Source organism: Astatotilapia calliptera, chromosome 17, assembly GCF_900246225.1.
Source record: "Astatotilapia calliptera chromosome 17, fAstCal1.2, whole genome shotgun sequence".
In the NCBI taxonomy this organism is placed as follows: Eukaryota; Metazoa; Chordata; class Actinopteri; order Cichliformes; family Cichlidae; genus Astatotilapia; species Astatotilapia calliptera.
Window position 1 is genome coordinate 6,499,792 of NC_039318.1, and position 18,055 is coordinate 6,517,846.

General features: G+C 40.4%; 2 protein-coding genes across 6 annotated transcripts in view; one reads left to right on the forward strand and one right to left on the reverse strand.

The window, feature by feature from the left end:
• Positions 1 to 4,252: 4,252 nt before the first annotated feature.
• sirt5 (sirtuin 5) lies at positions 4,253 to 14,689 on the reverse strand. Of its 5 annotated transcripts, none has more exons than XM_026147244.1 (9): positions 14,476 to 14,689; positions 9,641 to 9,744; positions 9,420 to 9,553; positions 9,069 to 9,294; positions 8,890 to 8,977; positions 6,142 to 6,195; positions 5,912 to 6,035; positions 5,479 to 5,594; positions 4,253 to 5,397 (listed from the first exon to the last, which is right to left on the reverse strand). In XM_026147244.1, the coding sequence occupies exons 1-9, from the start codon at positions 14,673 to 14,675 to the stop codon at positions 5,325 to 5,327; spliced, it is 1,119 nt and encodes a 372-aa protein (XP_026003029.1). In that variant the 5' UTR covers positions 14,676 to 14,689; the 3' UTR covers positions 4,253 to 5,324. The 5 variants fall into 5 exon arrangements, with proteins under 5 accessions (XP_026003029.1, XP_026003031.1, XP_026003032.1 ...); XM_026147246.1 differs by lacking the exon at positions 14,476 to 14,689 and adding an exon at positions 11,137 to 11,284; XM_026147247.1 differs by lacking the exon at positions 14,476 to 14,689 and adding an exon at positions 10,885 to 11,130.
• Positions 14,669 to 18,055, forward strand: part of phactr1 (phosphatase and actin regulator 1) — a 44,602-nt gene continuing 41,215 nt past the window's right edge. The window contains exon 1 of the mRNA XM_026147243.1: positions 14,669 to 14,785. Within this exon, the coding sequence (XP_026003028.1) occupies positions 14,674 to 14,785 (112 nt within the window). The 5' untranslated portion in view covers positions 14,669 to 14,673. The remainder of the gene's footprint in view (positions 14,786 to 18,055) is intronic.

Consider the following 18,055-nt stretch of genomic DNA (forward strand, 5'->3'; position numbering starts at 1 on the left):
CTGTTCGCTCGGCTCAGTCAAAAGTGAAAAATAAAATGAACACATATTGTACAAAATGTATAAAAACTACATTTTGTTCCAAAAAATGTATCTAAGTTTGTGAAAACATCTTTTGACTGATGAGGGCAGTATGTTTATACGATATAGAGCTTGTATTTTCAGATACTGTAGGTCTGACCTATATTCTTTCCCATCCTCTTCTATTCCACCTTTTTTCGTCAGCTTTCATTGCCTCTCTTTCTCCTTGACAGGCCTCGCTGGGCAGTACAACTGAGATTGGTGTGAAATCGCCGCCTAACAGCCGGGAAATTGGCTCTGTTATTTTTGGAGCAGAGTCATGGGGGACCGTCGGACCATCATCCTCTCTCTAATGAGCAGGTGATGGAGGCGTAGCTGTAGAGGGAGGGAGGGAGGCATGGCGTCTCAAACACCACACACATGGCAGATGTACAATGAGAGGGGGGAGAGAAAACAGCACCGCGAAAGGTACCCGAGTAAAAGCAGAGGAAGATGGAATGAATTGGTGAGATGAGATTTCTTGGAGCTAATATGAAAATCAGATTAGCCAAATATTAATAACGCCTGCTGACAGAGCAGGGATTGGATCATGCACAGTTTGTGTTTATGCTGACATAATAGCAGTCTAGGATGTTGGATTCTTTGTGGGCAGGAAAGGGAAATGTCAGGCACATAAACAGCAGGAGGTTCCAGACTTTTCTGGCACCTGAAATCCTGAGATTGTTGAACGAGAAAAGGTTTATATTTTTATAGCCTGTCCTAAAATAATAACAGTAGTGCCAATACAGATTGTTCAGTTTCAGAAGTGTTACTGTTTATAGGACTTCATACTCATGTTAATACAGCCTTGACTACTCTTCCTAATAGGAATCCAATGTAAATGATAGCTAGCAAAACCAGTCAAATCTGAGAGAAATTTCCACTTGATGCTCCCAGAATCACCTGGGTTTGGGAAAAATAACTTTAATATTCATAATTAAGCCATGTAAATTTTTACCTCCCTACTATGAACTGTCTGAGTTACAGTTCTTCTAATATATGGGGTGAGTTGATATTTGGCACTTTTTCAAACTGCCTTACTTTTGCCAGCAATTTTGAACTAACTAAATGTTCAAGCGAGACAGTCACAGAAATTTTTCAGGGCTGAAAAACACATTTCAGTTCTGTAAAAAAAAGAAAAAAGAAAAAAAGAAAGAAAAACTGCGACCAAAACAGTTTTACACCTACGCCAGGTGTCACAGTCTAAAGCCAAAATCAAAATTTCTTAGACATTTAGGTTTTAATAGCAAAATCCATGCATTTGTTGTCTAAAATGTGAACACATAAAAAGCATTAGTACATTAGATTTGATCTACTTTCCAAAAAACTCACTGGAGAAAACCTGAAAACATGCTTTTTGTAAAAACTTTAAAGGTTGATATCACCACGTGGGATAAGTGACTTTTAACTTATAGCACATGAAAGGTCTCCTGTTTACCTACAGTATGAGTCCAGGCTCATTGTCTAGCCATGATTCCCCCTGAGTTAAAGTAATTCTTGAATTGTCATTTTTAATACTGGGATTTTGAGTCCTCAGTGCTTGCTTGAAAAAGTTCCATATTCTATGTTGATAGTCCTTATTTTATATTTTGTCTTTCTGTACTCTTATTCTGCTTCTATCAGATTGTGAACAACAGACATGCTCTGTAATCTTGGTATAAACCACATTTCTATTCTCAACATCTAGAACTGTCACGAGTTCAGTTCAGTTCTATGGCCTTTTGCAGATTTTTTATTTGTTTGCACAGATTATGTGCCACTTAAATTAAATGGGAGTAGCATAGAAATGAGTGTACTGAATATAACCCAATTCCAAAGAATTGTCAGATGTGTAAAATATATAGACTGTAGTTAACGTTTGATGAAGCCACCATCAAGTTATCCATTTGTTTTGCACTGTTTTCAAGCGTCTGTAATTTTGGCTCTTGAAACCAGATATCACGAATGCAATGTCACCTCTTCTTTTCATAGCTCTGAAAGTGAAAATAAAAACAACTGCTATACTTTTGGAAGCAAAATTTGCTCCATGCTTGCTTGATCACAGTTTAGTTGTTCAAAAGCTTTGCAATTCTTTTGTTTTATTTTATATTTCACTATGCAGGAAATGTTTTCACTGACAGCAATGACTTGTTTGCAAGGAGACTAGTTTAGCACCCAACTCTTACTACAAACTTGTGCAGTTGTAGAATGTGGATGTACACTGTCTTACGCAACACTTCCCTGAAAAGGCTGCATACAGTGTTCAGTATTAAGGGGGCCTTCACAGAATGCAAATTACCCATGCAATGTTTATTAATAGCATATGACGGTGTTGCAAGATATCAAATTAAATTTAAGTACTTAGATCGCTGTCATATTTTCAAGAGCTGAACTTGGACATTGAAATAGCTGTATGAAATTATTTCACTGGCACCATGTTCCAAGTATGGGAACTTTGATTTTTGGGGAATTATTTGTTGTACATACCTGGTCAGTCTTGAAGTGGCAGAAGATTATGGTGGTGTTTAATTCATTAGCAGTTTTAGCAGCAAATTGTAGGTGCCAATCTGAATTCTGAAACTGGTTTTGCATACTCTTCCATCAAGACACTCGGGGATTTTAAAATTCTGTGCATGTTCAACTTACAACAGGGAAAACAAGTATGGCCGGATATTGTATATGGTTGCTCATGCAGATGCTCATGAATTTATTGTCAAAATCCACCATTGTAATGGTAATTAAGAACCACAACTGATAATCTCTGGTTATTACTGGTTATGTGTCGATTGCACAAAAGCTACCTCTGAAATCTGAAAAGACATGCTTGCATTTTAGTTAGTAAGTTAGTAAGTAACAGGAGACGTGAAAACGTGAGAAACTAACTTGAAGCTTCAGCAGTCTGAGTTAGAAAAAAACTAGTGAGAGACCAGTGTATTTAGTGCAAAATGTTTTTTTGTTATTTCTACTCCTGAGGCGTTCAGTGCATGGAAGCACTTATGGTACTATAACAGTATAAGTATTTTGACCAATAGTACTCCAGGATTTCTGAGAATGTTGTTGTTGAGAATATGCTGAGCTTTACTGTTGATAAGCACTGCTGCTTTTGCTACTGTTAGCGGGCATTAGGGAAACGTTCTTTGAATGGGATCTAACATTGTTGGAGTCACGCATTTAGTGAATAAAATCTCATATGGTGTGACAAAGAAACTAAACCGTTTATCAGAGAGAAAGTGGGATTTTTAAGACACATAAGCCGGAGCTTAGCTTATAACCAGTTGTTGTTTATCTGGCTCATTGTCAGAGAGAGATGGTATGGTCGCATGTCTAATATAATGACGGTAAGTACCTGCAAAAACATCAGCAATAAATCATCTTGTTTATGCACATTTTTGTGTGAAAGCTTTGACTTCAGTTCAGGAGCTGAGGCTTGAGGTGAGGAGAAAGACATTTTATCCACATGTCAATCACACTGTCCCTTCCCTCCACATTTTTGCATTTTATTTACACGAGAAACAAATGCTTGTGTGAAGAAGGCTTTTCTATTCTGCTCAACCAGAGTAGAAAAGCACCATATAGTTCCATTTATCATTACCTTGTCTAAGAGAGCTCACACTGTGTTTAACCTTCAAAGGTTGTTAAAAATGAACAAGCGTATACACTTTATTTTTGTGCACATTTCAATAATTTGCTGCACCCATTTTTCATTTTCCTAGCAAAATATAAAGACATGGCAGATAGCACAGGACTTTTACACAGAACTGTACATTTTCATACAAACTGGATGTTGATGTTCATTTCCAGTTTGACTGTTTGTGTGTGTGTGGTCTACATTTTTCATGATCCACATTAGAGTGGGGCGTATTCTATGGAGTCAGTGTAGCATTTTTGGGAACTTGTGACAAATTTATAATTCAGTTATTGCTGCTGTTATTTTTGACTTATTTTGCCTGTAACACATATATATATATATATATATATATATATATATATGTGTATATATATATATATATATATATATATATTCCAAATCGCTGTAATGAGTACATATTATATTATTTTTGTTGATATTTTTGATAATAGAACATAAATATGTACATCAATAAGTTCTTGATGTTTATAATTTCACTTCTTTCAAATGCTTGCTGATGATATTCAGATCTTGCAAAGATCAGGTGTGACACAGTAATAACACACAGAAATTCAAACTGGACTCCACTAGTGTACACTGTGTATTTATGCTTCAGTGATGATAATGGAGAGAGGTTGTGCTAGCTGTGGCCAAGCAGCCAAGTGTCAGGCACAATCTCATCTTTGAGATGTTTTCAGAAAGCAGAACATCACCCATTACACTGCGGTGGTATAAACTCTCTGATCTTTCCCGACTCATACTGCTGCATTACTTGAAACTCGTGCAGTATGTTAGATCCACACAGGAAGCTTTGGTGAGACACTTCAATATTTGAATCATTCAAATTTCCACAAGCTGTTCTGATAGTGTGAAAATATTAACATACATGCGACAAATCATTCATGAGCACTCGCATGTGCATTGTGTGTCCCCACGACTGCTTGAGGTAACACACAGTCCCCTTTGTCCCGGCTTTAACAGGAGCACACTCGTAGCCGCTGGAAGGTATTATGCACACCATTCCTCACAGTCTCTAAATTCACACAGCATCAACATACGCAAGCCCCACATATCCCAGGCAAAGCTCAAAAATCCTTTAGGAGTCGTTTTTTTTCCACGTTGGAGACCAACCACCAGGCTTTAGCTGAGGTAGCTAAACACTGCCCCCTATTGTCAGGCAATCAAAAGCCTTTCGTTGCCCAATGAGTGATGACGTTGGTTATGGTATTTAATCATTTATCATTGCTTTCCACTGTCTTCATTTTCTTTTTCAGCAACTCATTTTTACCCAAAAAACCCCCAACAACAAACAAACTCACAAATCATTGCTGACATCAAATAGGGGTGATTTGGCATTACTACAATATCTGCTGCAACCTGATGACAATTAAATCAGTTACTCTCATCACAGCCTAATGATTAGAAACCAGAAGCCACTCAATCAGCAAACTCTTACAGCTGTGTGCACATATTGATAATATAGTCAAATTCTTAAACGTGTTATCTGTGTGACAGATAATTTGTTGGCCTCGTCTTCACATCCTTCACGCCTGTTGCTCGTCACACAGAAACCAATTTTCTTGGCACTACCAGTAAACCTTTCTGGTTTAAGACAACCCGGTCTCTGTGAAGCCAACATTCCAGGAGTCGTGTTTTTTTTTCATTCTTGTTCAGTCTCATGGCGCGCCAGTGCGGGGGGTAAGGTGGTCCCACAGGGGCCGTGGAAGTGGAACCTGGTGAGAAAAAAAAGAATTATCTACAGAGTGCAATGAAATTAAAAAGTGTGTCATTGTGCAAAAGTAAATGACACGTGCTTGAAGCGCATGGTGGCAGGAGTGTTTTCCATGTTGAACTCGGCCACTGGGACGCCTCTGACTGCCACCTGAGGAGCAAACATGGCTGCAGGATACACGACAGACGAAGTACCGACCTGCAAAGCGAGATACCCACGAAACAGAGAGAAAGGTTCTGCTGATTACTACAAACTGGAGTGCTGTCAATTAAGCAGGCTGCAATTACATGCTGTAATAAATGTAACTTTTAAAATTTGAATATCCTGCCAACATCGCCAAAAACAAAGCAGCTTTTTGTGTTGTTGAGGTAGGTTGTGAAGCTCTGCTGTACCTGGAAAGATGCAGTGTGAAATCTCTGGTCCTATAGCACCTCTATAAATTCTCTACCTGTCCTGTGACCCCCCCCCCCCACACACACACACACACACACACACACACAAACAAACACACGTACCACGAGGCAGAGGTCACAGCTGTCCAACACTTTCTCTGCACGGGTGAGGATGTCAGCATCCAGAGTCTCTCCAAACCAAACCACAGCTGGTCTAAGGAGACCGTGACAGCCTGTCTGCTCACACCTGAAATACACACCCACACACAGACACACACACGCACTTTGTCAAAACAAATAAATTTATTTGAAAAGAATTGTGTGTTAAAAGAGAGAGTGTAAGTGTGTTTTACCTGGGCAAATTCTGGACTGGGATCTCGGCATCTCGTGTGTCCGGGTCCGGAGCTCTGAGGAGACAGTTAGGTTGCCTTTGAGATGTTAGTTGCCACTACCAAGTGAACCACTTCTAAATGCACCTAATATTTCTCAGACATGGTCAGACACAGGGCTACAGGTGTAACTGTTACCCATTCACTTGAAAAAACTAATTCCAGCAAGTTGAAAAAAAAAAAAAAACTCTCAACAGACTTTGGAGAAAATTGGAAAATTGGGGCTATAACCTTAATTCAAAGAAAAAAAAATTTTAGGCACAGATAAAGAAATGAAGAGTCTATGCTCAGTTTTCACTTCACATTCTTACTGAATATTGCTAAAGTAGCTTTGTGTGACTCATAATTTGTCTTTGGCGACCTGTCTTTATCCTGTCTTCCTCCCATCACCCCAACTAGTCAGGGCAGATTCCTGCTCCTCACTCAGTCTGGTTCTGCCAGAAGTTTCTTCCAGTTAAAAGGGAGTTATTTCCTTCCCACTGTTGCCAAGTGAGACAATGGTTATTGTACGTTTGGTGACTGTTGTTGTTATTTAAATGGTAAATGGACTGATTCTTATATACTGATTCTACTCTTCTAGATATCCCACAATTATCCATTTACACCCATTCACATAGGCACTTTCTCCTATGCTTTTAGTGCTTACTAGATAACGTTCACACACATTCACACTCTGATGGATGCATCGGAGAGCAATTTGGGGTTAGTATCTTGCCCAAGGATATTTGACATCATTGAACGACCAACCTTTCAATCAGTAGATGGTCTACTCTACCTCCTGAGCTACAGCCACACCCCCATTTGGCATTATATAAATAAAATTGAACTGAACCTGAGCCTCAGGTACACTGACTTTCAGGTATAGCACTGCCCTCACAGATGTACTGCAGTAAAGACTCAAAGACCTACAGTGATTGCACCACTGAGACTGTGGCCATGGAGTGTCCGAATAGAAAATCCACTTTAAATTTGTTTGGTGTTGTGTTTAGTTGTGCCCAGTGCCAACGTGGGACAGTTTCCAATTTCGTTGTACTATTGTACAAGGTATGACTGTGCAATGGTGATAAAGAGTTATCTTATCTTAAATTCTTTTTTTTTTTTTTATCAAAAGCAAAGTTATATTTTGATGATAAGAAAAAGTGACCTGCTCCATGATTAAAATCCATGATCTGATTAGAAGCAGGAGTTCTGTGATCTGTTACACCCCTACTTCTAATCAGATCATTGATTTTAATCATGGAACAGGTCACTTTTCCTTTCTGGAGGAGTTGCCTCTGAGTTGGCTGCTTACAACGACTAAGAATCAGGATCTTGGAGAGCTGCATGCGAACCTTTTTGAGGCGAGCATAAACTGCTCTTCCCCCTTGTCCGAATAGAGACGTATAAGCAGAGAGACAGACAATCGCAGGACCATAAAGTACGCTTTTACTGATATGTAATTGAAATCCTGGTAAAACTCAACAACCTCACACACTTGTGCCTTCTTCCATGTGAATCTGTTTGACCATTCTTTGTCTATTTTTTAGGATGCATGTGACCCAAGTGATTGCAGGGCTGTGTCGTTGATGTCGTTGGATGAGTGGTTCTAATATGTTGGCTTAAAGCTGGTTGCTTGTTATGAGCGTTTCTGTGAGCACGAAAGCATTCCACAGCCTCTTAATCTTAGTGGGATTTGTTGTTTATTTGATTTAGATTCAAGTTTTCAGATATTAGCTTTTTGGGATTTTTATTTTTTTGCTGTAAAAATACAACTTTTATCCTTGTCAAACTGTGCTCGCATTTCCTTTAGAATCGACTACGGAAAAGTGGACAAATTATGTGTTTTTGCAGCAGGCTGCTAGCAACAAATTGCCCAAAGATACAAATTAAACTTGTTTATGTGTAGACACGACACAGGTTCATCCATTGAGTTAGCCATTTTTTTATGCTCGAATGATTAAAAGGTCAGTGTTAAGTGGCTGAACAAACAAAACATTCCTCTGAAATTGGTCAAGTACATGAACTGGACTGACAATGACAGAAAGACCTCCAGAAAGCCCAGAGAAGTATTTCTCAAGAGCAGTTTATAAAGTTACAAGAAAGTCTGGCTCCTTGGAAACAAAATGTGAAGAAATAAGGATGGCTCAAGAATTTCTGACAATATTTTTTAAAACAATTTTCATACTTTTGACTAGAAAAACATCTAAACTCAAAATGATATTTTCAGTTCTTTAGTTGTTGTTTTTTTTCATTGACCATTTGCAGTGCTGTGATAAAGCACACCAGTATGTCTCCACACCTTGAGCAGTAGCAATAGGAAAGAAAATTAAATTAATCTGAATCGCTAACAGCACAGTCAGTACAGATACGTTTCAACATGACATGATCGGTTCTGCTATTCATTCTGAATTTCAGCGCGTGACTTCATCCACTCTGCAGCTGAGACTGAATTCACCACAGGAATATTTGTCAGCTATCAACATCGTCCATTTTAAATGTCAGGTAAGTGGCACGGCGGCTTCTAAAGTGACATTTGATTTGTGTCACATATTTTCCTTTTTCACCGTGTCATCAGGCGTTATTTAGCTCACTGACATTTGACTGACTGAAACAGCCCGCTTTCTCTGGCATTTGGGGCGCAAATGACTGCGATCGATATCTCTTATAACACATTTTCACACTGTTGGGAAAACACAGTCCAATATACCAAACCGCACCGGATGACGCTCTTACCCTTTGCCCTCGAGGGCAGCGCAAATGGGGCTCTTGTAGTTGGCTGCTTCATGGCCACAGGTCATGCAACGTGTTTTAAACAGACTTCCTGTATTTCAACAAAAAAACAAAAACAAAATATGAACCAACAATTATCATACAGAAACGTTTGTTTGCCCGCATCAGACATCTTTGCTCACCGTGGATCTCCAGGATGTTTTTGGATCCAGCTCGGTGGTGGAGCTCGTCGATGTTCTGCGTGATGACGGTGACCTTGCGCCCTTGTTTGCTCAGACGCTCCTCACACTCAGCGATGGCCAGGTGAGCGGGATTGGGATCTTTTGTGAGCATGACCTCACGCCGGTAGTGGTAGAACTCCCAAACACGTGAGGGATTTCTGGCAAAGGCCTCAGGCGAGGCCAGTTCCTAACAGTTTTGAATTGTGCAATTAGATTTTTATCATGACCTATGATTCTCTCTGAAATATTTTTAAAAACTCAAAACAAAGCACGAGAGCTGGTTGTACTGGACCAACAGCTGTAGGTGTATACCTGTGCTTCCCATTTTCTCCAGTAGCCTCCCGCTCCTCTGAAAGTAGGAACTCCGCTCTCCGCACTCACCCCTGCTCCAGTGATGATGGCGATATTCTTGGCTTTGGAGAAAATCTCCCTGAATGCTGCCAGATCTGCACATAAACACAGCGAGGCAGTGAAATGCTACGACAGTTGTTGCTAACAGATTTGTGGCAGAGACTGTAAATAATCAATTTTACCTGAGCTTGGTCTAGCCATGGCTTGTCTGCCCCCAGGTTTTCTCAAGTGAGCAAATAAAACAGCTCTGCAGGTAAACTGGCGCACAATCATTAGGTTATTGCAACTGGGGAAGAAAGACAAGACCCTGTCACTATTTATAGCTGACTCTATGGCTTTATATCTGATACTCCTTCAACTAGTAAGCCAAAGTTTAACAAATTGAGTTTGTTAAAACAAACATATGAAAGTTTTGTCTCGCGCAGCAGACGTTATTTTGTGCTCCAGTCTAATGGATTTATTGATCAATCCTGAAATGCCTTTGAAACAAAGGTACTGTTAAAGTGATGCTTTATCTGGGTCAGTCCATAGAAACTATTGACTGTCTTGATTAAAATTGTACTATTTATCATCAAAGACAAACACAGAAATTTGTATTTCATAGCATACATGTGTCAAGTCTTACAAAGCTCATACCCATACTCTTAGCTATGAACACATTTGTTCTGTTCACTGTAATCACTCGATCTACCACACAACCACAGTAACCGTATAATTAAAAAACATTTTCCCTGTGTTATTTGACCATCACGCTAAACAGAGTAGATTACAGAAGGAATATTTAACAAAAAAGAAAAATGCTGTAAGGCAAAGTGTAAACTCACCACCATCTGTGTACTTTTTCCTCATACCACACTATTTACTCTTAGTGATGTCACTTCAAGAAACATGCGCAGTATTTTTGGTGCAGACGTGCTGTTACCATGGAAGTAATTATGGCCAAATATAAATGATGTTACGTTAACAGGAACATTTTCCTTTATGGACACTATCACTGCATTTTAAGGTAGAATTATCTGTGCTACTAAAAAAAAAGTGTGACATTGACATAGAATATGAGCGCTAAGAAATGATATCCGAAAATCCACATATTTAGAAGAAACCATGTATTTAATGTTATTTTACCTATAATAATAAACTAAGAAATTTACTTGTTTTTAGTCACTGGAAACTGTATAAAATACACATGCATTATGAATATGTTTATACTGCCCATGCAAACTAAAAAGTTTGTCGTCTGTGGTGTTATACTGTCTCGTTTTTATTGGTTGAGCATTAGTTGTATCTGAACCATTTTTCACTGCTGTCACTTTTGTTAGCTGAAAGGTCATTGTAGCTTTGCTTAAGTCAAAGGTCATATTTATCACAACACAAACATGCACCTCCTGCTGCCTTAACACTGCTCATTATTCACAATACTACTTACTTAGGTTGCGAAACAAATGATACGGTATTGTTTATCCTAACTAACCGATCAAGGTGTGTACTCGAGCACAGACTGATAGCTGACCATGTATGCTAGGTGGCTAAGCTAACGACATAGAAGCTAGCGCTGGTAACCAAGGAAACAACAGCTAGCATAACATTAGCTTGTGAGGCCAGCATAGCACGTCTTTGTCTGTGTTCATCGATGAACTGGGTTTGTCTGTCAGACACACGGTTTCGCAACACTAACTACCTGGCAGACCGGAGCTTGGACAATTAGCTGGGGCTTTAAGGAAGTGGGAAGGCGTCTTTTCCTCTACTTCGGCTCAGCAACTGCACTGGATTGGCTTCGCTGTGAGGACATGAACCTGTCAGGGAACTCAGCGAGGTTAACAGCAACCCATTTAATCCACTTGTCCAGCAGAGGGAGCATTTGTACTACACTTGTTTTTGCATTGAACGGGTGTTCACACACTGGACAAAGGTATTCAGCTACACTGCCTAATCATTTAATAAAGTTATATGATTATTTCTAGAGTAGTCTCCGGCCCCTTATTTGCAGTGAGGGAAATCTCTTGTCTAACCAAGACATTTTGTATAATTCCATGCTTCCTATTTTGCAGAGATAAAGCTGACTGTGCCCCAGTGCACAAAGCAAGGTGCATAAAGGATGGGTTTAATGTGGTGGAAGTTGACTGGCCCGCACAGAATCTCAGCTTCAACACCATCAAACACCTTTGGGATGACCTGGAACGGCCCCTGGGAACCAGCCTCAGAGTTTCATCTCACAAATGTTTTTCTGGATAAATGGGCAAAAATTCCCACAGACACATTCCAAAATCCTGTAGAAAGCCTTCCAAGAAAAGGGAAAACTGTTATACATGTTACTGGCTAACTCCATATTAATGCATTCATGCACTTACAATGAGATGTGATGAAATCTAAACACAAAAGTGTAATGTGTACCAATTTGAACAAATATTTTTGTTTGTTTGTTTGTATTTGGCTTCAAGAGATGTTTTACTGTGGGTAGAAAATGTAACCTCTGGTGCTGTACTTCAGTTTATAATCTCCACATGATCAAACATTTGATTCTGTTCAGACCTCTGGCATCAAGAAGGAATTTGAACCTAGAGAACTGCTGCTCTCTGGATGTTTTTTTTTCTCTTTTAAACTGTTTTGTGTAAACACTAGAGATGTTTATGCAGGAAAATCCCAGCAGACCTGCAGTTTCTGAAACAAACAGACCTGCCTGGTGCCAACAATCATGCTGTGTTCAAAGTCAATTCAATCACATTTCTTCCCTATTCTGAACTGTAACAAGTCATCTTGACCCTGTCTATATGTCTAAATGCATTTAGTTAGTGCCATGTGATTGGCTAAAGAGATATTTGCATTAACAAGCAACTGAACAGGTGAATCTAACAAAGTGGCTGGTGAGTGTGTCCCTCAAAAACTGTGTAGCATGTATAAGTACCACATACTGTAGGCCCTGTCAACTGTTATCCACACATCAGTATGGCCCTAAAAAAGAGTGGACTAAGTTGTACTCAGTTTGTGCTTTAAAAGAACTACATTTAAACACCTTATTGTTGGTATAGTGATTGTGAACTCAGTGAATCTGTTTACAGTCATCTCCACTAGAGGTCACCAATGAATTAGTAGAATTATAAGAATATTAAGCAGAATACCAAAGCAGTGATATACAATAATAGTTAACATTATGAATCCTGTGTGATTATGGATGGATGGATGGAACTGCAGTGTTATAGCAGTCAATTAATATCATTCATAACCAGAGATGGGCAGTAACGCGTTACTGTAATCTGATTACTTTTTTCAAGCAACGAGTAAAGTAAGGGATTACTATTGCAAAATCGGTAATTAGATTACCGTTACTTTCCCGTAGGAACGCTGCGTTACTGCGTTACTAAAACCGTGATTTTTTTGCGAGAATGTCTCACGACAGTGACGTAAGCGAGTGCGCTGTTAGTGACAACAGCTGTGTGCAGATCAACAATGGATCACATATCGATTGTGGGAGAGAGTATGAGCGTGCAGCGTTTAAAGCGTGGAAGTACTGACCTTACTTTGAGTTTGATTCCATAAAAAGGGACAAAAACATTAGAGTCTGTTGTGCGTGGGAAGAAAACTTTTTACAACGAAAAAAAACCCTAAACTTCTGAGCAAGCCCAATGATGTAATGGGAAACTCACAGAGAAACTCGCGGATTCTTCAACTGACCGCGGCACACCTGCACCAGAGTAAACCTCCGCCTACCCTACTCCTGCTTTACAGGTGAAAATAGAGCAACAGGACCGCTGAGTCTTTGACTTTATTTATTTTCTGCTGTGTTTTACTTGCATCTATTTGAAAGAGTGAGTGTAAACACAAAACATATTTTATTTTATGTGCTGGAATGTGCAGAAAATAGGTTTAAATGTTAAACTAATTTATTCAAGTCAGAGAATGTTGCATATAATTAAATTTTTGCTTGATGCATAAAGTTAAAAGATTAAAACTGATAAAACAAGTTTAAAAAAAAGAGACTTTTCCATTTGATTACATTTTGTATGATGGATTATGCAGAAAAAGTAGAATTGGGCTGAAAGATCTGTGCTTTATCACCTCTTCAGGTTGTAAATCATGTTTTTAAAAAGTAACTAAGTAACTAAGTAATTAATTACTTTTGAAAATAAGTAATCAGTAAAGTAACTGGATTACTGTTTTTGGGGAAGTAATCAGTAATTAGTTACTGATTATTTTCCTCAAGTAACTTGACCAACACTGTTCATAACACAAATAAAAAGAGGCAAAGCAGATTAGTTAAATCCCTTCTGCTGATGTCTCTCTCCATTGTACTACTACTGTATTTTGTAGAGTTAAAAGACTGGTTTATTGGATAATGATATATTAGTCATATACAGTCCATGCATCCCATAATCCAAGCTGATGTAAAGATTTTATTTATTTTGTTTTTGCTTTTAATGCAAATGCAGCACATTTACTATATGTACTACTATATGTACATATATTGCAAATTCTATTTGAAAAGCTGAAACCAGGTGGTTTTGTTTTTCTACATCATTGACAATTATTTTTCTATTAAAATTGGTCATTCGAAAAAGCCTGGCTTCGTCAGCATGACAGCAGCCTGTTCAACTTGTCAAACGTGCATAAGGTCTGCTGTATGCTTCTTTCCATCCACCTGCCCAGGGTACACCTTGGACAAGTCACCAGTCATTTTCATATTATATTACTGGGCCAGCACTGCCTTGTAATAAGGCTCTAGCATAAAGAGTGGTTCCATAATTGGTCATAGCAGTATCCAAACATTTCTCAGCACTTTATAATTGATGACACATCAATGAGACACACACGAGGATCGTAACAATGGATTTTTCTATTATGGGAATGTCATTTGCAATCTGTGACCAACGTTTTTGTTGTTGAATTTCTCGTCTTTTATTGTAAGAGTCGATAACTCCAGACAACATGTGACCGTTAAAATTATGTGTTTGAGGACAGTGCAGTCTATTGCTTTTCATTGGCCAAGGTGGAGTCGGAACTTGAGCAGGTGGCGCTCACTTACTGGAACAGTAGCTCATCAAGGATCCAATCTTTCTCTCCCTCTCTGTCTCTCTCTTCCCCCCCCTCCTCCCCTCCAGCACCGTTGCAATAGCCCCCCCTCCTACACCGCCTGCCCGCGCGGGTGCACGAGTGGCTGCTGCGGCGCCGAATCTCTCGCAGTCGCGCCGGTCGCCAGTGGACGCTGCCCGGCTGGCGGAACATGGCGGCGGCCCCGGAAGAGGAGGTAGACCGCAGACCGATCCGGAGGGTCCGCTCCAAGAGCGACACGCCTTACATCAACGAGGCGAGGATCTCTCTCCACCTGGAGACAGGTAGGGCTGCTCGCCAGAGCCGCGGATCCTCTACGCTTCGTGTCCGGGTGTATTCGTGTCGTCTCCTCCCACGGGGGAGGGATAGTGTAGTGTAGTGAATCTGTTCTCACTGTGAGAGAAACTGCTTCATCGCCCAGTGACAGTTCCCACGCTGCAGCAGCATGACTTTGGGCTTTCATTGTGCAGCCTTCGCGGCACCCACAGTGCTCGGCTTTCACACTGGGTGGCCGGTAACCACACTGTGACTCATGCACCGGGAAATGGGGAGAATTCCCCACCTAAGCATGGGCGATGTACTGTATAGCAGGAGATAACAATTAGCCCTGTAGAAGGATTGATCGCCGCCTCTCCTGCCGGACTCCGCCTCGATTGTCCGCTGCGGTGAGCTGCTGTGCGAACTTGGGCTGCTATTGTTGGTGAAGGGTGAAGGAATGGATAGTCCGCCCTGCTGTGCTAAGCGCGGATGCTCAAGCTCAGTTTGTCTGGAGAGAAAACGGGCGAGATAAGTTGTTTCCCTTGTTGCCATGGTCACGATGATAACGCCGCAACGAAAGCTTGATTAACAGCATGTCGATGCGAGTATACGGGCAGATATGCGCTCCTTCTCTCGACACTTTCTGCCTTGTGCTCCCCCATGAGAGAGGCTTAATGACACATCAGTGCGGAGCTGTCCACTGCCCCTCGGTGCTGAAATGCCACCAATGCCAAATGCAAGGAATGTGCAAGTCTCCACTGATGTTAACCCGCATAACATTTATAATCGGTCGTTTTTTTAAGTATCTCTCTCTATATATATATATACAATGGGATATTGCATGCGGATTGCCTGTGGTCGACCCTCCCCCAGAATTTGCCGATGTGACAAATCCCAGTCACATTGTGTGCCTGGTATAGCCTGGTAGACTAGGCTCTAGATTCAACCCTATATTTTCCATTTTGGAGGAAAGAACTGTGGAAAATTACCCTCCTGCCCAGTTGTTGTTCTGCTTTGCCTGAGTGATCTTATCAAACATGGAGCTCTTAGTAGGAAGCACAGCTTTCATCCAAAGGTGTACAGTAACATCTGGTTTTTGCCTGCAGCACATGTGAGAAATGTATGCCAAGAAGCCAGACTTACATAATAAATCTTAATGAGATCAGGAATTACTCAAAAACTCGCCCTGTAATGTGCCCCCTTTTAGCCTGCTTAGACCTTTATGACTCATGCTGTTCAGACCCACCTACTCATAATCTCTCACAGCTGCCCTCTCTCTGCCCTCAACCATCTTCCTCTCCATTTTGTTTCCTATTAAAAGCAGCACCTCCTCTGAGCCAGATTAACTGACTCTCCAACTTTATAAATAACACTATTTTTCTGTTTTAAATATATCCTGGAGCCTTCTATTGGGCCATGGCTTGAATGTGAAGGAGGAGGGGGGCTGCCATGTCTTGCTAACAGTGCTGCTCCTGGCTGTTAGCTGAAAACAGAGTTGGGCAGGCTGCAGCTGCATGAGACTGGCGTGGCATCATCAAGAATCCAGCGGGCACTGCCAGCTATGTCGGGAGAGCACAATTTTTCTTCACCCGTTCTGCTGGAAAATTCCATATGCTCTTCCCCCTTTTCATTGTCTCTTCCCCCATTACTTTGGTTTAATCTCATTTTCTTTTCCTGTCACCACTGAAACCATCTGCCCACTTACTCATTTAATTCTCCCCCAATTTTACTTCATGTTTTTGTGTTTAGGCTGCTGTGTGTTTTGCATAAATCTAACCCACTCATTTTCTTTGATGTGTGCCTCCATGCACGTGTGACAAATATTCAAGCCAACTTCAGAGTACACACATACGTCTGCGTGTGTGTGTGTGTGTGTGTGTGTGTGTGTATGTTTGCTTTCACGTGCATGCCTGTCTGGTCCACATGCGTGTGTGGGAGGCTGTGCTATGTGAGTACCGGGATTAGTAAACAAGAGGTTATCACAGTGGCTGCTGCCAGACAGCTTGCTGTTGTTCTCTGTAGCCTGACCCTCTTCAGCCACATCCATTAAACATCCAGGTTGAGATGCTCATCACTGCAAAACCCATTAATGAGGTCCTGTCCCTTGTAGTACCTAAGGGCATTGTTGATATGGTTTTGTTTGAATCAAAGGCAGTTTTGGGAAAGTATTTTGACCACTTTAAACCACAAAACATGTATTCTGAAGTCTCCCTGAACTTTCTACATCAGTAGCTTTAAAGTTAGAAACAAACAGTTATATGTCATATGAGTGGCATTTTCCACTGACACGGTGTGTTTAGTTTTTCTTTTGCACCACAAAAACTACCTGACCTTTTACTGCGTGAAGCTGTTTAAATAGGCTGGTTCTCAAAAGACACCAAGACAGAAGTGGCTCGGCATCAGCACCCGTGTCTATGGGAAAAGAGATGCCCTTTATCTTTACAGAACAGAGGACAATACATTATGAGAGTAAGTTAGGTATGCTATGAATAGCACAAAATGGAGAAGCTGGGTTCAAGGGGCGTTGCAAAGAAGCTTTCAGAAAACAGTGATTATTGGTTTCCACTGTTTCTTGCATCTGTTCATACATGCAGGTTGATGGCATTTATAGTGACTTGTTGTGAGTAATCTGATTACTCAGTTACCTCTGTTTTATACATTTAGAGAAAGCATTATCTTCCCTTGTTCTGTGCATATTTTCTTAGAATATATGCATTCCATTTTGGTTCATATGTGATAAGATCATTGAACTGATGTATCACTTTAAGGGCTCACGAGTTATAATCTTAACAGCTGTTGTTCCAAACCTTTATATCATTTTTCTGCTCAAACTAAGCTGTGTTTTGTTTCGGTGCTTCCTAACCCTGATCATATTATTTGTGCCCAAGCCTAATCAAACTTCACCACAGCAGGTCATAACACATTCATATGAATATGAATTTTCTGATGCAGGTGCTTGAAAAGGATTTTTACAATCTAATGACAAACGGTGTGATTCTGCAAATACTGAAGCTGTGCTAGACTGGAAAACACTTGGAGGTAGTGACAAATCATCTGTTTAGTTGCTTTCTCGGGTAGGGAAACGAAAGCTGTATCAATCTTTGTGGACATAAGAAATCATGGAACTCCAAACCAATTTGGCAGGCAAACAGCTGTGATGAATTATCGCCTTTGGATGTTGTAATGGCTAATGTGTTGGCAAACATTTGTCTTCTTACACTAGCAACCTAAGCACCGAATGGAGCTGTGTTTGTGTCTGCCTGATGAATTTCAATCAAATATTCTCCTTTCTTCTT